Source organism: Pygocentrus nattereri, chromosome 5 (genome assembly GCF_015220715.1).
Source record: "Pygocentrus nattereri isolate fPygNat1 chromosome 5, fPygNat1.pri, whole genome shotgun sequence".
Classification (NCBI taxonomy): Eukaryota; Metazoa; Chordata; class Actinopteri; order Characiformes; family Serrasalmidae; genus Pygocentrus; species Pygocentrus nattereri.
In genome coordinates, this window is record NC_051215.1 from 39,925,554 (window position 1) to 39,950,919 (window position 25,366).

At 39.6% G+C, this 25,366-nt stretch overlaps 1 protein-coding gene across 3 annotated transcripts in view; it reads right to left on the reverse strand.

The window, feature by feature from the left end:
- Positions 1–25,366, reverse strand: part of rin2 (Ras and Rab interactor 2) — a 45,552-nt gene that overhangs the window by 2,739 nt on the left and 17,447 nt on the right. Inside the window, exons 2-12 of one of the 3 annotated variants that reach the window (XM_017722658.2) lie at positions 20,784–20,916; positions 14,981–15,069; positions 13,894–14,092; positions 13,490–13,601; positions 12,220–12,292; positions 11,015–11,106; positions 6,864–6,982; positions 5,675–6,770; positions 1,422–1,730; positions 1,002–1,133; positions 680–843 (exon numbers count right to left, since the gene is read on the reverse strand). In XM_017722658.2, coding sequence (XP_017578147.1) covers positions 680–843; positions 1,002–1,133; positions 1,422–1,730; positions 5,675–6,770; positions 6,864–6,982; positions 11,015–11,106; positions 12,220–12,292; positions 13,490–13,601; positions 13,894–14,092; positions 14,981–15,069; positions 20,784–20,897 — 2,499 coding nt within the window. In that variant the 5' untranslated portion in view covers positions 20,898–20,916. Of the gene's footprint in view, positions 1–679; positions 844–1,001; positions 1,134–1,421; positions 1,731–5,674; positions 6,983–11,014; positions 11,107–12,219; positions 12,293–13,489; positions 13,602–13,893; positions 14,093–14,980; positions 15,070–20,783; positions 20,917–25,366 lie in introns of all 3 variants that reach the window. The other 2 variants (XM_017722650.2, XM_017722642.2) reach the window with 2 other exon arrangements.

Genomic DNA, 25,366 nt, shown 5'->3' on the forward strand with positions numbered 1-25,366 from the left:
TTATCACAGAAAAGTTAATCAGTTTGAATCAGTTTGTGCTGGTAATTTGTTCGATTTAGCTCTAAAAGACCAACTTTGAATTTGTGACATCCTTTCAAAGAAGGGAGACGAATATTTGATCATGCCCATCAAAACCATAGTTCGGAGTTCATAAACAGTTCAATGACACAATCTGCCCAGTCTGTAGACTGTTCCAGGTGGCACAACGTTTTCCAGGGTTTAAAATTATCATGGTACAAAACTGTGTAGTATGACCAAAGTATGACAAGGACTAAAACAACTAGGAGCAGTAGCCAATGAGAGGTGAATGTGAGAGGAAACTCTCAGGGAACAAACAGAACAACAACAACCAGAGCGAAGGCCACTCTGTGTTCTGTGTGGAAACAGGAAATGGAGGGGGGCTACTAGAGCTCTGGCAAAGGCAATCTTGGCATGAAGTCTAAAAATGAAAAAGAGAAGAGTGCAGAAACTAACACAACAAAAATAGTGATAGACAGTTCTATACACTTCTTGTGATTATTATGACAAGATGACAGTTAGGAATCAGGTGCTTTAATGGGTCAAATATTGTGAAAATTTGTGGGCCTCGTCTGCGCTTCGACATGTAGTTCAAAGACTGCAGGTAATAAATGTTGTGTAGCGTGAGCTGCAGGGCAATGGTATGTGGAAAGAATTTCACCTGGAAGTCATCCACAGATGGCACGGTGCGCTGGGCTGTGCGTCTGCGGTGCCACTGGTGAAGTGTGTTACGGGTTTCTGAGCTCAGCACCCGTGCAGCCTGCTCCTCCTGGAAGTTCTTAATGAGAGACATGGCTCCATATGCACTGGTCAAGTAGTATCCACCTACAAACGAAGGTAAGAGGAGGGTGGTTTGAGCACCATTGATGAACTGTTAAATGTCTAGCTTAGCTAGGCTATCTATGAGGTACTCTTTTTTAATGTAGCACCTTGCATATCAATCAAAAGACTGTGTGACTGGAGGGCGTTAAATATAAAGATACCTTCTCCATGCAGCAGTGAGGGGTCTAGTAACTCCATCATGTACTGAATCTCTGTGTCCAGCTGAGGCATGTCACACTGGGCCAACACGTAGGTCAGCATGGGTAAGAAGTCATCTGCCCCATACATTCTCCCTATCATCACACAGACAGAGACAAACAGGTCAGAAAATACAATGATTGTTTGCATAACTGAATATAAACCTTAGAATGGCAAGTTAAATTTTCCAATAAAAATTTCTCCTAAATAAAAATCACACATACTATACACTCTAAATGGTTATTGCCTTTGACATTTAGAAAAACATTTAAATCTTAATATCATGTAGAGGTTCTTGAAACAAGGAACAACAAAAGAACCCTTTTCGGCACCTTTATTTTAAGAGGATGGGCCCTAACCACTTTACAAGCACCTTTTCATACCTGAATTGTCTTCCATGATGGTGTAAATGAGCTTGCAGACGCGCAGTAGGAGTGAAACTTTCTTCTCAGGTGAGTACATCTTGCTCATGTTGTGGAACTTGTGGCGGATCTTCTCTATGGCCACAGGGTCTGGAGGCATGGCTCCGTCCACACCCATCTCCGCTGGCTGCTTGGTTTTAGCCAGTGCCAGGTTCTCCTTCAGCTGCTGCCAAGTACCGCTGCGCACCTGGAAGTCATGCAGAGCTGCTTCCACCACAGGCTTCAGAGGCTTCAGTATACACTTATGCATGGCTTTCTCCAGTACCTGATCTGAGGAAGGAGTGAAGAAAGTAGTGAGAGTTAGCTTAAACTCAAATACTTCAACACTAACTAAAGCTGTGCAGAGCTGCATAACAAAATCATTCAGATTTTCCCCACCCATATGAAAAGAGCAGAATTAGTCAATGGAATGATGTTCTATGTATTTAAAGTAAATGAACTGAAAAAAACCAAAACAACTTTTTTTTTTTCACAATGTTGATATGACTCCAAGCTGTATTTAGAAGAGATACAGACAGAAATGACTTTGACTGTGATTAAACAGTCTAAGACCTCCCACAGAGGTAATATTTCCATTTCCTCTTCACAAAGGGGAATACCTGCACTTAATATTTCCACAGTTGGTTCTCCAAAACACTAAGTATGCACAAAACAGATTGCAATGCATTCAAATCTCAGACCAGGTATTCACTCAACTGACCCCATTAAACAGGTTTTCCCTTTGAGATTGATTATACAAACCTCGTTCAAAGTTCATGACTAAACTGCAACTTCATGCACAAAATGAAGGGAGTACTGGAAATAAAAATCATATGGTCAGAACATAATGTTTAACTCTGTCCACTGAAGCGGTTAAGAATGCTGACTGTGAAGCAAAATGTGCTTTTGTCAGCATAAGGAACGACTAAGGGAAGTGATGCTTTCTTCTTAAGTTGCCTGTCAACAGACACGTGAGCTCCATTTGCACAAAGCTTTGCACTCTGTCTCCTTCTCTTTAGCTTCCCTCTCGCTGTCTTCTTCCTCACTGTGCGCAAAACCAGTTGATGTAATCTCTATGATGTGAATGTCTTTCCAAAATAGGCCAACAGTAAGTGGTAAATCTCAAAGTATTGCAGAAAAACAAACAAATTTTAAAGAAAAGCATTTTTACAGTGTGTTAATAGTTCTTCAGTTCTTGTAATTCAAAGTGAAACAGTAAATGGAAAAGTTATGTAATTAATAAGCAGTAAACGGGTTGTGTGAAGTGCAACTCGTATATCACCGCCTACCTTTCTAGGTACTGTAGTCTAATTACTAAAACTGAAACTCAGACAAACTGAAACTAGTTCACAAAAAATGAAAATAAGTATAGAAGGTACACTCTGCTACAGAATCCCTAGGTGGGGCAATATCTGTAAAAACACACTAGATAGTCTTACCCAACTACATTGTAAAGCTTTCCAAAAGGAACCTGTTGGACTAGTTCTAGATAAGCAGTGAATGCAGTCTACTGAACATATTAAGAAATTATTTCCAGTTTGCCTAAGGATATAACTGAAAAAATGTGTGTTCCACAGCGTTAGGCAAACACATGATCTTTCAAAGAGACCGGACAGTAATTATCAATACCATTTGGAATTACCGATAACTTCCTACACTTATGCATATTTGTGTCTCTGATCAATCTCATCCATGTTGTAATTGTTCAGCATTGACCAGATTGATCAGAGACCTAAACATGACAAAATCTACAAAATCTGACCTGAACTCCAACATACAGAAAATATTACAGTAACTTTATGCTGCCATAGAGAGCTAGGAATGCTTTTGTGTGGCTTTATGCTGCCTGCTTGGCTTGTGCTGTGAATGTGCTCTCTGTTGGGTTAACGCACAGAACTCAGCTACACAGAGGTGGGCTAAGGCTTTGCTTAACTTTGCAAGTCATTTGCTGGAATGCTGTACATTTGTGAGGATAGCAAGCTGCAGGGGAGGCACTCCATATGTATTTAATAATGCCTATCTCCCTCACATACCAAAGCCTTTAACAAGATTCTTAGGCAAGTAAAGTCTACATCATTGTGTTTACGAACATGTCAAAACATCTAAGAAACCACACAGTCAACTGCACTGAGGACAACTGTTTTGTTGACTAGATATAGAAATTTAAAAGGATATCTAAATTCTCCATTAAAAAAACCCTTTGAGTAAGGTGTTGGTGAGTAGCCTCTTGTCACAATAGCACAGTGAATGACAGCCTGAAGGCAAAGAGGAGCCAGGGCTCATCAGAAAAGAACACCGATCAGGAGAAGATATCAGTCAAAGCCAGGCTCAGCCTGGGAGGCTGTCTTCAATTGCATGCAAACATCCCTTTCTCCACAACAACTCTCCCTCCCACCTAACTCCACAGTCCACAACAGGAAAACAAGCCACAGGCTTATAGAGAACAGAAGTGAATCCACTGACGCCTCCCACACAGCAAACTCGCTTCAACATACAGCATACCATCGTATTGAGATATGCCACAAATTGCGTCACTCTCCAACACACACAGAGTGAAAAAAATCCCCTACATTGTATTACACTTCTTCAGTTCTAAGAGAAACCTCACAAACCCATTTGGAACCCTAGATTATTAGCTCTTAGAAATGAAACTCTATTTTCATGTCGGGTTCTACATTTTCAGAAAGTACCAGGCTCTCAAAACAAGGTTTTCCATTTTGAGAGAAAGAAATATATTCACTATGTTATCAGCAAGAAGTGAGTTAATCCAGCAAAAACATCTGACTACCTCTTACAACTTAAAAATAGACCTCAAAGGGTGACTGCTCTATCAGAGGTGTCAACAGCTCACAACTGTTTACATCTCTGATACAAAGCGTAATGGGGCAAAACAGAAAACAAGGGTCTGTTTTTCCCTTTTGCTACATTCTCTGCTTACTTCTACCCACTCACTCACTGTTTGGCGTCAACAAGCAAAAGGGGCTGCCTCAAAAACCCTGGGCCAGATTTGAGGCCACTTGGCTGGAGGACAGCTGAGGAACATCTGGAGTGAAATCCATTCATCAGAGCACACCACTGAGCAGTGTTTACATGCTGAGAGAAAGGAGGACTGGATTATGCAGAGTTCCTGAAGAACCAAAACAAGCTTGATCAAAAACAATCCCTGAACTGTACAAGTTTTCCAAGAACCCTTAACCTAACTCACCCACACAGGCATTAGAATGCACAGCCTTATTAGCCTGCAGTATTGTTTACAGCATCTGTTTGCACACATTGATATTGAAGGGCGCAGCAGGTCATACAAAAGAAAATCCAAACATTTTTGCCTGCATTGTATACCTGCTTTTTTGGCACTATGCCTTTACTGCTTGTGTATGTCCAATCATATTGATGGCAAACCAAATCTCACAGTTCCAAAAATAATGTTTTTTTTTTAGATTCTGCTTCAGCAACACAAATACTGCCTGGAAGATGAGTAATCTGACAACAGTTAGCAGAGACATTCCAAACCGATGAATATTTCCCAGCTGCTGCATCTGGTTGTTGTGGTGGCAGTAACAGTACAAATACAATAGTTAATTTTTTTCCATAACAAAAAAAAAATCGTCACTTCAGATTTTTCATTGTGATGGCAGCAAGCTATCTCAGGCAGGCATAAGTTACCACTGCACTATGAACACATTTGATATTATGCTTTAACACAGATTAGACCAAGTAGTTAGACAAAGTTGCCTGTTTGCAGTTACTACATACATTTAACACATTTTACACCAAAAGCAGGAGAACTGGCAAACAAACTCATAGTAATAAGCAGTATGTTTACCATTATAAGGAGTAAAGAAGATATTACCACAAGTACACTTATTAGTGTGAAACCATTTAGTATATTTTTCATTTCTCATTTGAGCACTAAATTCAATCTGATTTACAATTGTTTTAATTCACAAATGCTAAATTGCAAATCCTTGTAAGGATAAGCATCTCAAAAAGTCAGAGGAAACACTATAACTGACAGAATAGTGAATTTATAGGTAACTGGATACACAAACAGTATTTAAGGGTAAAAACTCACACTTATTAATGTCAAATGAACAAAGCTTCAATTACAGATTGTCTGAATGAGCTTATGAACAAACTTCAGACAAGCTGCAATTAAAGTTAAAGAATTATTAGTGAGTATAGTGTTTTGCTTTTACATGGTGAGCATCTCTAGTATAAATATAAAGTGCTCTTACCGATTTGGTCCTCAGGGATGAGGGACTCTATGGGGGGGTCGAGCTCTGAGCTTTGCAGCAGGTAGGACTTCATCTGCGTCATGAACTGCCTGAGAGTCTGCAGTAGGTCCAGGCCCGAGGTGTGGCAGCCGCGGTTCTCCTGCAGGAAGCTCACATAGTCCTGCACCAGGCAGCCAAAGTATGTGTTTTTGTCCCGTGACTGCTCCGAGATCCTCCGGATAGCCCTCTTCTCAGGGGTCATGAGTGAATTGAAGACGCCACTGACTTTGCGCAGGTGACCTTTTAGCGCCCTCCGCAGTACGAAGGCGCCTGTGCTGTGCCGCTTCTTGGACTTAAATGGTGGCTCCATGCTCTCCTGGTCACTCTCCACACTTACACCGTAGTCTTCGTCCTCTTCCTCTTCCTCCTCCGGGCTGCTGTCCCCTACTGCCCGACCGGTTCTGGATGGACTTGTGCCAGCTGCTGGGAGCAAGAAGCTGTGGTTGAAGTCCAGGGAGTCAGAGGAGGTAGAGGAAATGCTGATGTCACTGAGGCGCTCCCGTCCCGCGGGGCTGCCACTGCCGTCCTCTAATGCCGTGTTCCTCAGGGACAGTTTGGCCAGGCTGAACGATACAGCTTCCTCGATGGTCTGGTCCTCTAGTGCCAGGTGGCAGCGGTGGACCTCAGCATCAGGCTGGCTTGGGGTTCTCTTTGGGTGGGATGAAGGAGTGGGGATGGGTGAGCTGATCTTTTTTGGTGGGGAGGATGGCGGTGAAAAAGAACTGAAGGAGGAGCCGAGGCGTCCCAGCAGGCCACTCTTCTCTTGGGGTGTTTTGATCCAGCTCACGACCGCACTGGGCATGCTGTTCTGCTTGCGTGGGGGCACTGGCCTGTGCGGGACTGTGCGGGGCGGAGGGGGACGAGGTGGAGGGGAACGGGACGCGCTTTTTGCTCTGCTGTTGGTCGTATACTTCGTGTTACTGTTGCGGCGAAGGATGCTTCCGCTGTTTTGAGGGCTTGTGCTGCTTGTGCCCTGTGGAAAGGGGCTGATGCTGTCGGGAAGAGGGGTCTTATCGTCAGGGGTCACTGATGTTTGAGCTGTGTCAGAGCGGTGCGTCTGTAAAAAGAGTGGGTTAATGAAGCACAGAGCCCCGTTAGACTGGCTGAACTCCAGCTGGGACGGACTGCGAGTGCACAAGATGGGGTGTACCTCCTCTTTGGGGGACGTCTCCTGTGATTTTTGCTTCAGTTTCTGTTGTGTATTGTCTTGAGCAGTTCTAGCAGACACAGAGCTCCTCCTCTTGTGGCACAAATCTGATTCCCAGAAGCCTATAGAACATGGACAGAGTTAAACCAAAGATAAAATAAGGCAAAAAAGACAGCCAAAATAAAAATAATAATCATTTAATTAAAATTCAATCAAGCTAAAATTAAAAACCACACAGTCAAATTATATATGTGTGTGTGTGTGTGTATATATATATATATATATATATATATATATATATATATATATATATATATATATATATATATATATATATATATGCGCACAGGTAAAATAAAAACTGCAAAGATGTAGAATAATGTAAAATAACCTACATACAGTAAATATGGGGCAAAAAAATACTTTTAAATGCTTCACAACAAAAAGAGTTCAATTACACAATGCTATCTGAAGATAAAACCGAGCAACCATGAGTCAGGCAATGCGTCAAACGAACACACACATATAATGTCTGAAAGCCTCAAAGCAGTGCAGCAGAAAGAGCTGAGCCAGAGGATCAACCAAAACCAAAGGCAGTAATTAAGAAAGAAAAAACTAACATTAGTCAACAGAGTAGGAGAAGTAAGGACTATAACCCACACTTACAAGAATCCAGTGAACCTCTTCTTGACTATTTTCTTTTCAGAAAGCTGACTGAGAACACCTTAGACATGTACTGCTCAAACTCCCAGCTCTGTGGACTTTCGTGTGGTGACAGGGACAAACATTCACACACTAGCTTGCTGAATGGCGTGAGTCATGCATGCTAATAAGTGGGTGGGAGGAGCGCAGCCACTGTAGCTTTCTGTTCCCTCTTTTTCTCTCAGATATTCATTTTGGAGGCTGCCCCTTCGAATACTTTCCACTCACTCCAAATGCATACCTCTTTTTTCCTTTCAATATGTTCAAATCATTTTGGGGTCAAGTTTTAGCCACAGCAAAACAACAGCTGAACACAGCAATAAATTTAGTAGATACTTTCCAAGAGGGTACATACTTAGTACACAAGAGTATATAAGTAGACATCACAGTTCTGAGATATGCTGTTTTTTTTTGTTAATGCCAACAGTCTATTTTCCAGTAATTGCACTGAAGCAATGGGACAGACAGGCTTGGTCATGTCAGTTCCAGATAAGTGAAATACCTGTGAAAGATGTGTGGGTGTATTACACACCTGAATACACAGAGAAACAGTTTAAATCATCTTCTTCCGTTCCTTATGTCAACACACATTGTTAAGGGCAATAATAAAATGAAAGCAATAAAAAAGGAATAGTATAATAAACCTCCCTCTATCACAACCTCTGGGTCTGTTCTTGAACCTTTTTTTTCTCTCATTCAGCATTATTCTCTCCCTTTTTTCGGCTTTCCTCTCAGTGTCCTCGGTTCACCCTGGTTTGTCCCAACCAGAGCAGTCAGCCAGACTGAAATATGACCTCCAGGGCCCAAAGCCTGAAGTTCATCATAGCCTCTAGGTGGGGCTGATTTTGGAAGTGGTCCTGGTGTGGAATTTCAAGGCCCTGCCCTGCCATGAGCTGTGCTCCACTGGCCTGTATCCTGAATTCTGCAGGCTTCCGTTACATGACAGATGTGTGAAATCACTGGAGACAGACTTGAAAACCCCTTCATGGTTTTCCCTAGGAAAGATCTTAAAAGTTGATTTTGGGTGATGTAAGGTTTCGGGGCAATGGGGATATCGGGGCAATGGGGAATTGGAATCGGGGCTTAGTTATTCCATATTTCTTTATATATGTTTTAATAAACAACGAAGTCTTGTATGCCTTTTTTCAGGAGAACACATACCACAAAGGGGGAAGGTGGTAATTAATCAACATCCAGTAAAAAAAAACAAAAAACTAATGAACATTAGTATGACATTTAATACTTGCATAAACAGGGGAAGAAGCAAAAATTCACTGGCAGTACCCAGAGGTACTCCACTAATATTTACTAGAATAAACAAATGACAGGGGCAGAATTATTCTACATTTATTAATTTCATGATTATGGCTACAAAATATTATTTGCAGATAGAAGTTGCACACAGAAGTCTTCCATTCATTTCTAGCATAAATGAAAGGGTAAAAAGATGGATTTATTTCAAATGCAATGAAGCAGGTCATTTATTTTTGCCCATGTGAAAACAATGCAAGGGTCTGAAACCCTACTCCGCTCTGATAGTCTCATACATCCTGTATCCTATTGCAGGTGGCACGAGTCTTCTTCAGGTTTCACATCCCAAACACAGAATATGCCTTTCTTTTCCTAAAAGTTCCCAGCATTTGCGCAAGCACAATCACAGGTGCTCAATAAATACCATTTCTTTTTAACCCCCCCATTCTGCCATTAGTCAGACGACACATAAACCACACACACGTCAAGTAAAGTATTATTTTACAGCTCAGACCATCATATTACGCATCAGACTCTTGACAACAGTAGCTACAGTGAATGCATCCTGCCTGATAGCCCAAAGCTATCAGTAACAAATACGTCTGAGAGACGTTTCACCAACTGACATCATCAGCATGTGCCACCCATATAAACGGTGTATTTGCTTTATGTCAGCAGACGTGCTCAGCTGACACAGCCATCATACCGCTGTCTCAGATCACACTCTCCATCTGGCTCTGCCTTCAGAACAGACGATCTGGCTAATGCACTTGGAAAGGTTTAGGAACCACAATGCAGAAAGGAAGTTGTTCAATAAATATAATCAGCACGATCCTCAGCATGCATGTACATCAACACTGTTGAAGGCATCCACACAAGACTTGGCTGCGGAAGATTCCTGTTGTCCTAAAAAAAAAAATTCCCCATCGCTTTTCAACCAAATCTCTATCTACAGCATTTGAAGCATATGGTCGATTACTGATGACAATAACTTCAATGTGTCTCCCTGTGCTTATTAAAAGATTAGAAAATATGAGAGTGATGCACAGAGGTGAATAATATATCAAATCATAACTGTTACAAAATTACACAGAGGAATTTTAGAATATAGAACTTTCAATGGCCCATCATATATTTCAAGTCATTTTGTCAACACGCTTTTAATATGGCTTCATGTCATTTACTACATATACTCATTTACATACAGCCCTACTTATCAGTAATATGTTCCACAGTTCATACAATGAACACTTTTTTATGTTGTGATGCATTAATTAAGACTTCAGTTGATGTATGCGCTCACAAGTGTATTTTACAATGGCTTCCATCATGGCTCTGCCAATCAGATATTAAAACTACTAATCTGATGGGACACATCACTGATTTTAGGCTTGCCAGTTAATGATTAATCGCTGACTGCTGAAGGTTGATTATTGGTCAATTTAATTTGCAAAAATTTGCATCCTTACTGCAACCATAATAAAATGCTCTGGGCAGTTGCTCAATGCACTCAGTAAACACTTATGTGACATATATTTCTTTAATATTTAATTAATTCTTCAGTCAGATAATTGTAAATTAAGCTGTAAATGTGTATATTCTTTCTTTCTATATATATATATATATATATATATATATATATATATATATATATATATATATATATATATATATATATATATATACACCCACACATTTCCAGTTGGAAAGTTCCTGGATGATCACATCACATATGAGACCACAAATTCTACCACAAACCTTAAGCAAAGCAAAATTTAATTTTTACTGTGCTGCTTCAGTGTTCAAACTACTAAGTTCAAACTAAGTTCAAACTACTTTGGTAAGACGTTCTCCCATTTCATCACCTGTACTGTTAGAGTGTAACAGCTGTAGTTTCAAATACATAAGATCACCATCGCAAGTGAATCACATTGGCTTGGAGCTACTAAGAATTATTTTAGTTAAGGTATTCATTCTGTTTAAGACATGAAACCACCAGTGACTCAGTGTAAGGTCTCTATTGCTCTGATGCCACATACATCCAAAACCAAACTAAGACTATCCCTGAATAATTCTCAGAGGTAATCATAATCAGTGAACTACAATATTTTGCAAAGGCCAATAGCCTCCAGAGAAAGACTGAATCATTTCTGCTTGAACAATAAACATGCAGTGAAAGCTGAGTAACACAGACTACTTACCTATACCTAACTTGGCCACTTCCTCTAAATCAGAGGGGGTCTTTGCAACAGAGATTGCCTCAGGAAGCTTCAATGTGAAAGGAAGAACATCCCTACAGAAAAGAGCAACAATCAAAACGGGACATGAGCATGAAAGTACTAGACTAATAGAGCTAACCCTGCAAATCCATTAAAAGGGAGAGAAATAAAAAGAGAAACAAAGAAGCAGAGAGTGTGTGTCTAGTACTCTAGCTGTAAATTGTAAATTGCTCATGTGGGTGAGGCAGGCAGACAGAGGGTTGTGTTTATCCACAGACTCCATTACGTGGCGCTGACAAAGACACAGTCTTGGCAAGAGCGAGGAGATCTGGCAGCAGCGCAAGTGGGTAAAAAAACAGCCTTCATAGCATGCTATACTCACGATAATGCTCCAAAAGAATAGCACAGCATCAGACAGACATGCATTTTTATTCCTCTTTGTTTTCAGTGGCAGCAAAGCCATGTTTCCAGTTACTCACTCCCCACTCTCCTGTGTTTTTACTTGTTTTCTGATTTGTAGTTTTGCATAGTTGGCACAATTTGTGAATCAGTGAATCAATCTCTCTGTTGTTACCCAATAAGTGTGGAAAATATGAAGACATGAAAAATCATGAAAAAGCTATACCATTATAGTATCTCATGGATATTGGTTTATTGGATGTTGTGCCATTAGGTCAATGTCTTACTTTCACTATTTTTATTCATTTATTTTCAGCAGTTTTCCTCCTGTTCTTCCACGTTTTATTATTGTAAGCACCTAATAAAAAACAATTAAATGCTCCTCAGTGCTACTACTGCTGGGGCTTTCTGTTCATTCCAACTTGCTGCTTAAAAATGAAATATCATGATACATATTATGCATAGTAAAATGCAGTTAAGCATCACAGTGTGATATTTTAGATACATTGTCCACCTTACTATTACTCATCTACAGTGTGTCTCTCTTATTAGCAAACCCTAACAGCACAAACAAGGCATAAGCATAAAGGGGGCAGCACAGCAACAACACATGATTAAAAAGTAAAGTGTGCATTCGATGCCTGCTAATGTTTTATATTAGATATCATGCATTAAACTGTTTAGTGTACCACTCTTCCAAAACTTTCCTTTATGTATTGTTCTCTTTCTCATTCTAATGGAACCAGCGCTTAGGCTGCTCTGCTTTTTAGAGAAAGAGATCCTCTTACCTGCTGATGCAACAGAAGGCCACAAGGCGAAAGAGGTCCGCAAAGCTGATCCCTGAGCCCTCCAGGGAGAAGGCTGAAACACACATACAAAAATAAATAAATACATAAATAAAAAACACAAAAACACACATCCGTAAACACCACATGCAGTAGTGACACACAGAAATTCACAGTGGAAGTCCACGTATACAGAGTCAGGCATATACATTAGACTTTCCCTGTAGGGAGGTCCCTCCCACTGTTAGAGGAATATGACCCAAATAAAAGAAAGAGAAAAAAAAGAGAGAGAGAGAGAGAGAGAGAGAGAGAGAGAGAGAGAGAGAGAGAGAAAATGGGCTAATGCAAAACAGATGTTTTTGGACATGCCATTACTACCATCATCCTTCTCTGCCGTTTTGTAAAGAAAATACAGCAATTGACAAATATGAAATAAAATGTCACTTTGGATGATGAGACAAGGTTTGCTGAAAGTATACACACGTGCCTGGCAAGTCCTAAAATCCTTAACAGCTGGTCTGCAGAACTATCAGAAATGCAGGAAAACCTTTGTGTTCTATTCAAGGTTTCTTCCTCAACCGATCTCTGAGACTTTTTCATTAATACTTTTGCAGGGCTCTGTACTCACCTCTGTAATGCTCTGTGACAATGGCTACTGACTTATATTTTATTATTAAAAAATTAGCAGTGGGCAGTTTATATTTGACCAATACTTCAATACTGTCTCTATGTGTAATTATATATATATATATATATATATATATATATGTGTGTATATATATACATACACACACACACACACACACACACACACACATATATATATATATATATATATATATATATACATACATACACACACACACACACACTCACATATATACACACACACACACACACACACACACACACACACACACACACATATATATATATATATATATATATATATATATATATATATATATATATATATAAAATAAAAAATAACACCCAAAACTTGACAGTAGTGGTCGCTATACATTACTGTCAAACACCTTCAAATAACCCAATAGAATCTGAATACAGCTGTACAGCCAAATATAGCTCCCTCACTGAGTCACTGTAGCTCTTGTTGCACTTGAACAAAGACAGTTGGTCAATAGCAAAGTTCAGGAAACAGACTGGTGAAAAAGGACCAGCCTGGAAAAAAAAAAAAAACATGGTAGGCAGAGGGGAAGTAAAAAAGCAGAAAAGAGACGTCTATAGTACTCTGGTATTAGGTGACACGTACTGTATTGACTCTCTTTGACTGGGAAGTCCCGCATGGTCACTGGGGTGCTGTCATCCATACGCAGGGAAATAACCTTCTTCTGTAGCTTAGATGACCTTCGCACCAGAAAAGTCTACATAACATATATGTAAAGGTGGGAATAACAGAAACACATTTGTAAATATTATTCAATTGAAATATCTTATGCACTAAGAAGTCACTGAGGTCAGGCTGAGCACTGCAACATCAGCACAGATGATGCATGCTGAGGACATGCTGTACATCATCAGCAGTTTAGGAATAACTTCTGCTAAATAAGCTGTTCAAAACTCAAATCAAAGGTTAGAAATAACATTTGACTATTTCTAGAACATTTAATATGTTCTTCAGTGAGTTGCAGCATGCAGTGCAGACAGCGTCCTCACCCCTGGTGGTTGCGGCTGTAGAATGCACTTGGCGTCTTCATCGCTTAGCGACAGCAGCAGCCAGACAGAATGAGTGTGTGTCAGTCTATCCAGCACACTCATGCGCCGGCGCAAAGAGTCATAGCCGGAGTCGCGAACCCCTACAGCACCAGTGCAGACGGAAGACTGCAGGAACAGGCCACTCACCTCACCCTCCAGCCTGCAGAGAGAGGGAGGATAATTCTACAATTACCCTTCACTTCCCAGTAAGAGAAGTAAGCCAGAAGCGAGATTATGTAATCAAGTCCCTGGACCAAGCAGGCACTGCTGTGCACGTATCGCCAAAGTTTCCCAAGTGGTGCTGCTGGTCATGGTTAGGCAGCAAAACTACTAATTTCCATTGAGAGTAAGCAAAACAATATGTTCAATACAAGGGTAGCCATGCATTGGGGGTCTATGATCAAGCAAAGCTGGTCTACAGAATAAATGATGCAGTCAGTCCCTGAATGAACTGGGCCAGTTTATTTTGCTATTAAACTTAAATTCTTTTTAAATCTAATCACAGACGCACTGTGATAAACTAAACAAAATAATTAAGGCAACTGATTTAAACAATAATGTATTTTCTTTCTTTTTAAATGGAGAGTAAAATGTATAATGCGCAAGATTCTAAATATGTTACATATAAATGCTCCTCCTACTGGACAATATAAGGCATTACCACAAGAAAAAGAAAGAAAATCTTTTTGATGCAATCTGGTTTTGTACATTGTGTTCCATATAGAATAAACAATAGAACTGAAATGATAAAGGTTACATTTATTAACGATATTTGCAATACATACCCAGAGATAGAGATAAAGCTCATTTTAATATGTATTTTTCATTCCATAGCAAAACATACCACTGTGACCCTCTGTCAGTGAGCAAAGGGTCAAATGAGATCATTCAGATATTGCAGTAAGTATGTTAGGCTGCTGTTTAAGTATATAAAACCTTAATGGTAATTAAGTAACTTAGACTTCTGGTAAATGTAATTTACAAATATAGCTAGATAAGAGGTGAGAGAAAGACAAAAAGAGCCAGAGAAAGGACAGAATGAACTCACCCTTGTAGGAGCTTCGTGTCAGGCTCTCTGGCTGTTTGAACCATCTCCTGCTTTAGTTCTGAGATCTCAGTGGAGAATGTGTCTATTAGCTATACAGACAGAAACACAGAGGCACATAGTGGATGAGCTATAGCATGTTGCAGTTCACTTGTTCTGAGTGCATGTAAGAACAAAAACATTTATGCATATTCAAGCATTAGTCACCACCCGTCTGAACCCCAGTTAGGAGCTGCTTCCCTTTTATGCGTGCTGACCATCAGACTTGCAGGAAACAAAACCAAAGGGACACTCAAAACATCCTTGACTATCTAAAAAGCCTTAAAACGTATGTCATACATACAAAAATTTCCAGTGGTCACAGTGACTGTAAAAAGATGAGTGGTTTCATAATGAAGCTTCTAAATCATAAGAAGTGATGAAAGAAGGAGAGCGAAACATTGGAGGCGTCCTCCAACCACTCCACACAACCAAACACAGAGATCCTCCTCACACTACAAAACACATTTTAAACACATGTGCTTCAAACATATGGCAAACAAGATGTCCCCCAAACAAGCACAAACTCTGAACTTGTGCTTATGCTGCATCTCCACAACAATAAACAGAGTCATATCAACAGTAATTAATCTGAACGCATGCAGTCTACATGTAAACACAAACCACAATTAAGTAAGAACACTCTGATCATGGCACACTTTGTTATTTTGTCACTTTGAGTTTGTTAGCCTCAAAAATGATACAATCTGGTGTGGCTGAATTCCAGAATATGTTAATACATTTGTAGAATGCATTATACTCCATAATATGTATTTTTTCAAAACATGGCTGACCTCAGCTTTGGAGTACTTTTTCATTGTGTAGTCCATCATTTTGATTATTTAGTTACCTCTCAACTGGATAGGAAATTAAAGACAAGATCATTAGGATCATCATTGGTCATTAGGAAATTCAAGACATTTTTATCGCATTATTTAACCTGAAACAACCATCACTGACAACAACAGTTAAAAGTTTAAAAAACTGCTTCTGCTGATTACCAGCAGAGGGGAGTGTTCCTGCATTATTTCTGTGTTCAGCTCTGCATGGATTGTATGAATACACATGTTCATCTCAGTAAAAATAAAGACCTTATAAAATACCTTCCAAACTTCCAAATATTTTAAAACTGAATTTTCAACCATTTGTCAAATCTCTGAAACGCCAGCCAGCCACTCTTTCTCTTGCCTTTCAGTTTTCCTGAGCCAGCAACCATCAGTTATGCTAACCCCAACTCAGACCTAGTCAGCAAACCACAATTATACACCAGTGTCTCTCTCTCTCTCTCAAAATGCAGCTCACAGCCAAGAAAAGCTCCCCCAGCTCAATGCACGACAAAACATAGGCTTTATACAGCACTTACAAGGCCTCACTTACAAAAACTCTACAGCCAATATTACATGAATTTCTTTTATCATTATTTAAACCTTTTTTGTAAAGAAAGAAAATAAAAAGTAAAAGTAGAAGCACTCTTTTTGCACAGAGTAAAATTAGTCCAGTTTAATTCAAATTAGTGCCACGCTGTATGTGAAATGTTAAAGACAAATCATTATATACAGTTTCTTATAGCGTTTTTTTAACATGGCACTACTTTATCTGTTCCAAATAATAAATACTGTGAAGTACTTTGTAACCTGAAAAACTTTAAAAAAGTATTGTGATATTACATTTTTTGCCCCTCTAGTCCAATATGTCTTTTTTCTGATACTGAAGCCAATATTAAAACATTGAATGTTAACAGACACTGACACTGGTACATTTTGTTTTCTTATTTACAAAGTAGAGGGCTATTACAAACAACACATTCCAGTGCTTTACTGCCTTAAGCCATATTAGCATATATGGCTGAACTGTTCCTTTGATGTTGTAAAAGAAGGAGGGGTTTTGCAACAGAGTTCCTGGCAAAGCACGGACTTCCTGAATATCAGCTGTGCCTTAAGAAAACTGTGTAATTCATGAGTAATGTGGAATACAAGTTAAAACGTAAAGACTATTATGAGGAAACTGAGAAAATGTTCCGTCTGACAATTTTAACATGAAAACATTCCGCTAGGTTAACATGAACTAAATCCCTAAGGAGAAGCACATAGTGTAGGCAAATCATTCACAAGTTTTAAAACAAGTAGACTACATGGAGAGAGAGACACAGACAGAGAGAGCGAGAGAGAGACAGAGAGAGAGAGAGAGAGAGAGAGAGAGAGAGAGAGAGAGAGACACACACAAACAGAGAGAGAGAGAGAGAGAGAGAGAGAGAGAGAGAGAGAGAGAGAGAGAGAGAGAGAGACACAGAGATGGAAAGAGAGAGAGAGAGAGAGACACAGAGAGGGAAAGAGAGAGAGAGAGACACAGAGAGAGAGAGAGACAGAGAGAGAGACACAGAGAGGGAAAGAGAGACAGAGAGAGACAGAGAGAGAGAGAGAGATAGAGAGAGAGAGACACAGAGAGGGAAAGAGAGAGAGAGAGAGAGAGAGACACAGAGAAGGAAAGAGAGAGACAGAGAGAGAGAGAGAGACAGAGAGAGAGAGAGACAGACAGAGAGAGAGACACAGAGGGAAAGAGAGAGAGAGAGAGAGAGAGAGAGAGAAAGAGAGAGAAAGAGAGAGACACAGAGAGGGAAAGAGAGAGAGAGCCTATTATAGTCTCTAGAAAAGCTCATGTTTTACTTACTATCAGAACTAAACCAAGCAAATACAAAATCATTTCAGAACAGAAGCATTAATATAAAATTGATGAAGAAAAAGATGACGAACGTTTAATGAATAAACCATTGATGTTGAAATGGTGCTGATGAATTCCCTTGGACATAGCCCATACTTCAGCATTTTAATTATGGGAGAAAAAAGGTTGGCAAGGCAGAAATGAAAGTGAGAGCATTTCTGCCTGCTCTGAGATTTCTAAGGAAAGTCTGATGCCTGTGAGGTTGGCTGGCTAGTGACTGGCACTGCCGCCCTCTCAAAAGGTCAGAGTGGTCTTCCAGACAGCACTCAGTAGCTCTTAGCTCACTCTAATGAGGTCCATGGTAAAGTCATTCACTGTGTGGACATCAAAAAAAAACAAAAAAAAAACACAAGCTAGACACTAGGAAACTATGTATTTCAGCTCAGTGCTAGCTGAGCCAGCCATACAACTAACACTGAGCAGATGCATGAGAGAAATCAACACTATACTACACTACACTATGAAATAAAAGAACCCCAAAAGTTTGGCTTTATTATTGTTATTTCATAGAAAAAACACATTAAACTTGAATGTGATCAATATTTTTTCATTTTAACCCCTTAAGCTGCTAGGTGTAAAGTTTTACTATACACTTCTATATCCTAAGCATAGCTCAGCTAGTTTGCATTGCAGTCCATGTAGTTACCGCATAATAAGCCTTAGTACATCATAGACTTGGGATTTTAAGCAGTTAAAAAACCTACCAGTTAAAGAATGGTGCGTCCAAGACAAGAACCGTTAAGGAACAATGCTGGGTTGCTATCATGATAGATTTAAGCAATAGAACTCAAGAGGGAGTGTATTATCACAAAACAATTGTTCTCCAGCTCGTTACACTAAATTACAAAACTGTCCTTACCACTGAGCAGGCTTTTCAGTTGTCAGCTGTGACAAACAACTATACAACTTGGAATTATCCAAAAATTTACCGAATACCAGTCGCCAAATGTGTAGTCTCATCTTCAGAGTCTGACCAAATTGGCTGTCAGTCAAATGTGATATTAAAAGTATCCATTTTCTGTTTGTACATAAAGTAAGAAGCACAAACTTTCGTATGGCTTGAGCGTTTCTTACAGCTGTCAAAGTCAGAGGAGTGATCCGCTGTTTGTGAAAAAACGTGATGTTATGGCAAAATAACAGCCCAGTTAGAATGCTTCTCAACCAATCAGCTTGCGTGGCTGGAACTATCTGTTGTATAACATGCCACAAAACAGTAAAATATGCTTTCATCAGAACTTGTAGAACACTGACCAACTGTATGTTTCATTGTAAAAAAAAAAAGCTAAATTTGTCCCATTTAACTGAATTTAGTGCAACATGGTATGCCAAGTACTGAACAAAAATCACTGACCAGAAAAAAAATGTGACGTGCATTAAGAAAAAATTAATAAAAGTATTGCAGTACTGTATTTTTGCCATCACCACACCCCTATTTAGGAATTTTTATGTTTAAAGAGTGTAACTGTGGTAATCATGGAAATTTTCAACAAAGAAAAGCTGCTGCTGAATGCTTCAGATTCATTTTGAGCGCAAAAAGCAGAGGACTACAGCTCAGCATCTGATAATTGACATCAGGAAACAAGAGGTAATAAAAGTCGTTGTTCATTCATGCTCATAATCCTAGCAGTAATCCACAGTAATCGTGGAAAAATCTGCAAGTGCACAGGGCTGATTTATTCAAGACTCTGGCAGTAGCTGAATGTTTAACTGACGCACAGCCAGCAACTTAAGCCTGTGAGTAAAATGACCTCTTCTATCATAAACCAGAGATTACATCACCGGTTTGAAACAAAATAACAAATGGTATGCACTGAGGGCTTCAGTAAATCTGGCCTTGGAATCTTTAAGGGTCCAAAGAGACAGTCTTTATGTAAATTAAGGTAAGTGGTCCCAACCTGTTGTGAAGTGGAGCACTCTTGTTTTTATTAAGCACAGTTCATTAGGGGAAAAGCTATTAATCATGAAGCAACCTGAAGAGTTTAAATGAAGTCTGCTGGCGACAGCTCCCCAGAACAAATGATTATGTAATTTAGCAAAGCTCATTACAGATCAGAGCTCAAATACACACACACACACACACACACACACACACACACACACACTCACACACATATTTATGTATGGTGCTGGAACTCACAGAGCAGGCTTTGAAGCTTCTGCTGCTCAGTGTCTGAGTATTCTCACTGGCTTAAGACCCAGTGTGGAGGCACACTAACAACAGCAGACTAAACAGACTGCTTCTCATCAGGAAGCTGTCTTTCAGAACCAGCATATTTTTTTCTGTTGCATAACTATTAAAGGCACTGTCTACATGATGATTAACCTGTTTCTAGCCAAATTTTGAAAGGGAAAGTACTGAAACTATGACCAAGATAATATACATTAATTTAAAAACACCCATCTCAAACCATTTTTGTTTGGTTGTTCTCACTTTTGACAATTGTGTGGTTTTATGTCATATTTAAATTTTCCATGACCAATTCAAATCTCTCTTTATCCTTACTTTAAGATGGATACATGTAAACAAGCTCTGTTCTGATTGGTGATTGATTGATAAAGCAAGTCATTTTTCAAAAACACCTCTTAACCTCAGCATGAATGAGCAGGGGTAAACAGTTGTAGGCCAAACAGGTGGATATGTGTAAATGTGTTGTGACATCACAAAACCAGTAAATTCAAAGCGGGCTATTTTTACACCTTAATTTCCACATAGGAACTGTTTGTACTGGGGAGTGGACATTGAAACTTGTTAAAAATAAAATAATATTTACAAACTACATGAAACTGTTCTAATGAAAAAGGAAGGACATTTAATTTTGCATGATATGAGCCATTTAAAACCTTCTAAGACTGTTCTAAGTACATTGTTGCAAACAAGAAACCCATGAAAATTTTGTATTTTTCCAAAATTATGAACAGAACAGATTGGAATATATTTTCAATTTGTTACAGTTTTGAATGGGAAACCTAATTATACAGTGAGGCATGCTGAGAAACAGACAGTCAGACAGTGTAGACATAAATAATTGCAGTGGGACTCAGGCTGTACCTTAAAGAAGCTGCCACTGCGGTCCATTTGGCAGGGCTGCACCAGTGCATCAGCGGCCATCTTGGTGTCACTGCTGCTGTGCTGCATGCAGCTGGTGCTGCCAGGGCTCTGCATGGAAGAACACACAGCTTATCTAGAGAAAAGGACAAGTCAGATAAATGAAGATCAGACACAACTCCAGAAGGACATCAGTCTCAGACCGAGCTGTTCTCATTCCCCTAAATAAAAATACCTTCGACAGAGCCCCTCTATGCTTACCTTTCATTTCCTGCCACACGGATGGAACACCCAAACAACCCCACCCTACACATAGAACAAAAATCCTCTCTTCACTCATGGTCCCTGCTTCAACTAAATCCTGCCTAAGCACTTGGTGTCTATTGTTATGCATCTTGACTCATCTCTCACCAGCAGTTTGTGTTCATCAGTGGACATAAATCAGACTAGGAGCAGTGAAGCAAACAGATTCCACCTGACTTTGTGCTCCTCTTTAGATTGCAATACCACAATGTCACAATACCAAAGCCACTGCATTTCTGTTATGATTTTAACAGATTTACTGTTTACTAGGTATTGTAATATTATATTCTGTGACATAAATTATTACTTTTAATGGCAAAAGAAAAAAAAATGTGATAAATGTTCACACCTTTAATTAATTTAATTAAAGCCAACAGAAACAGAATTATAAAGTAGTCAAATCACCATTCCATTAAACTTATGTATTTAACAGAGAAATTGGAGCAACTTACAACAGGATAATGTAACAGCTATGGACAGACATTTACATAGCGGATATAGCAGAGATATTCTTGACTGGACAGACAATTGAACCCCGGCCTTCTGTGTACAGGGCAATAGTGTTATCCACTACACTATCTAACCACCACTAATGGAAACTTTGATGTCACCAGGAAAAAAATTAAAAATGCTATCTGTGGATTAAAAAAAAACAAAACAATGTATTTTTGCATCCTTTTTGCAACAAATAGAGGAGCACTGAAAAGCACTTCACCATTCTTGAATAGGAAAGTAACTGGTCTATGAATTGTAAGAGTGAGCAACCCATGAATGTTAATCTGCAACACTTCATTTGGCAACCTTGTATACACTAATATACACATACAACATGTTACTGGCACAGGGAAACAAAAATATATCTATATATCCAAATTAAAGTAACAGTGTGATAATAATTTATAGCAATAGTTCACTCGACAGGTTGATATTTAAATAGTTTTTGTTCATTGTTATAGACAATAGAATGTCAGAAACCATATATTAAAGTCAATTTAATTTTATTACTTCACAACTCTCCAGGGTCTGACTTAAGTGTGTGATTGGCATGCAGTTTACACTATGCCAATTATATTATTATTAAGTGCCGTCATGTCAGTCCCAACTCCAGGCAACAATATGGATATTGTTTCTCCAGAATGTTCTCTCCATTACTTGTTAGCTTTAATAAAGAAGCAAGCTTTGGACATCAAACTTGTATTAGTTGAGCAACTACTATTTAAGGTAAGGAGAAAATTGTATAAATGTAATGTTTTTGCCAAATTATTAACTGAAGAGAGACATATCAGAAAACAACAAGGAAAACATTATTAAACATTCTTTTTATTTAGCATCATTATAAATGACAAAAGTAACTGAGTCTAGCAACAACTCCTCTGCACATCCTCCATTCTGAGTACTGCCTTTGTGGGCCGCTTTGTTCATGATGAACGGGACTCGCTGACCCCCTGAATATGATCCCCATCAGCTGGAGAGAGAGCCAGTTCTGACCCACTTCCAGATGTTCCAAATCCTGACACCCAGAAGTTTTTGATCCAGCACAGCTGTCTGAGAAATGCACAACAACCTCCTGCCTTTCTCAGCTCCAGAACTAGACAGATCACTGCTCACACAAACAGAAAGCATTGTGCTTTGAGTGTTATTGCCAACAAATGAAAGAAAAATCTTGTTTTCCTGTGTTTCTTTAACTGGTGGGTGTTTTGTGTCGAGTTAGCACTGCTGTTTTTTTTATTTTTTTTAACCCCACTACCAGCCCGTCTCTTTGGAGAACCTATAGTACTTTGTTAGGAGTACCATATAATTCATGAATCTATGAGGTCTTCTCCCAAGAACGAGGACATAGAGAAGGAAAAGTAAAACAATAACAGCAACAAAAATTTAAAAATGACCTGATAAAAACATGATAAAAAATATATGTTTGACATTTAACATTCATACAGGAAATACAAAATTTACAGAAGATAACTATTTACAATACCATTCTTTGATGTGTGTGTGGGTCTGTGTGTGTACATGTGGGGGGGGTTGGGTTCATGGGCAGGCCAGCGATTATGTGGAGTGGTTGTGTAAGTTTGAGTAACAAAGAGAACTGAGTCTAATGTAAGTATTGGTAGCTGTTAGCGGGGTTTATTTTTCTTGAATGGAACAAGTTGAATTGAGTTCAGGAATGTTGACCAGGGTGAGCTGAAGTCTGTGGATTTGTTTTTGGAAAAAAAAAAGTTCCTTTGATATGTAATCTATGAGTTTCTCCAGTGAGTGATGCTGGCAGTCCTCCTTGATTTCCAATTCAGCAGGACTATTCTTTGGTGATGGTTAACACTATGAAAAGAGTTCTTACTGTTGATATGTCTCCTTATACACAGAGTGATGAGGACAGTGGAAGGGGCTAATTTAATCGTTTACTTGATCACTAATTTGTTGCCAAAAGTGTTTAATACATGTAGAGTGCCACATGGCATGAGTATAGTTATCAGGGGTGTTTAGTGATCAGTGTGAGCAGATTTTGGAGTCTATAAATACAATTTTAAATAATTTTGTCCAGTGTAGTATACGTAATTATGTGTGTTAAATGTGTTTCTAATGACATGTAACCAGAAATCAGCATCGGCAGTAATTGTAAGATCTTCTTCCCACTACCTCAATGGTACTGTATGTATAAAGTTGAGTTCAATTTGGATGCTTACATATAAATTTTGGACATGAATTTGTTTGTATAAATGATTAGGTTAGGTAAGCTCATATGTATGATCTTTTTCTTGATTTCTGAGCTTATAATTGATTTAAGTTGTAGATATTCAATGTACTAGTTACTCCCAATGCCATATGTATGGGTTAGATTTGAGAATGTCATGCCTTCCGTAGTGGAGACTGATGCTCTTCACTCCATTCAGCACTTCAATTCCCACAATCCACTGGGAGGTCACATGAACAAAAACTCTCAGCAATGACATCTGTTGTATGGACTAATACACTGCTCAAAAAATAAATGGAACACTTAAACAACACAATATAACTCCAAGTAAATCAAACATCTGTGAAATCAAACTGTCCACTTAGGAAGCAACACTGATTGACAATCAATTTCACATGCTGTTGTGCAAATGGAATAGACAACAGTTTGCAAGACACACTCAATAAAGGAGTGGTTCTGCAGGTGGGGACCACAGACCACTTCTCAGTACCTTTCTGCTTTCTGGCTGATGTTTTGGTCACTTTTGAATGTTGGTGGTGCTTTCACACTCGTGGTAGCATGAGACGGACTCTACAACCCACACAAGTGGCTCAGGTAGTGCAGCTCATCCAGGATGGCACATCAATGTGAGCTGTGGCAAGAAGGTTTGCAGTATCTGTCAGCGTAGTGTCCAGAGGCTGGAGGCGCTACCAGGAGACAGGCCAGTACACCAGGAGACGTAGAGGAGGCCGTAGGAGGGCAACAACCCAGCAGCAGGACCGCTACCTCCGCCTTTGTGCAAGGAGGAACAGGAGGAGCACTGCCAGAGCCCTCCAAAATGACCTTCAGCAGGCCACAAATGTGCATGTGTCTGCACAAACGGTTAGAAACCGACTCCATGAGGATGATATGAGGGCCCAATGTCCACAGATGGGGGTTGTGCTCACAGCCCAACACCGTGCAGGACGCTTGGCATTTGACAGAGAACACCAGGATTGGCAAATTCGCCACTGGTGCCCTGTGCTCTTCACAGATGAAAGCAGGTTCACACTGAGCACATGTGACAGACGTGACAGAGTCTGGAGACACTATGGAGAGTGGTGCCTGCAACATCCTTCAGCATGACCGGTTTGGCAGTGGGTCAGTAATGGTGAGGGGTGGCATTTCTTTGGAGGGCTGCACAGCCCTCCATGTGCTCACCAGAGGTAGCCTGACTGCCATTAGGTACTGAGATGAGATCCTCAGACCCCTTGTGAGACCATATGCTGGTGCGGTTGGCCCTGGGTTCCTCCTAATACAGGACAATGCTAGACCTCATGTGGGTGGAGTGTGTCAGCAGTTCCTGCAAGATGAAGGCATTGTTGGCGGATGCTTTATTCCAGGTCTGGGAGGAGGATCCCTCAGGAGACCATCTGCCACCTCATCAGGAGCATGCCCAGACGTTGTAGGGAGGTCATACAGGCACGTGTTTAAGGACATTACATCAAAGTTGGATCAGCCTGTAGTGTGTTTTTTCACTTTAATTTTGTGTGTGACTCCAAATCCAGGCCTCCATTGGTTAATAAATTTGATTTCCATTGATGATTTTGTGTGATTTTGATTTTGTTGTCAGCAC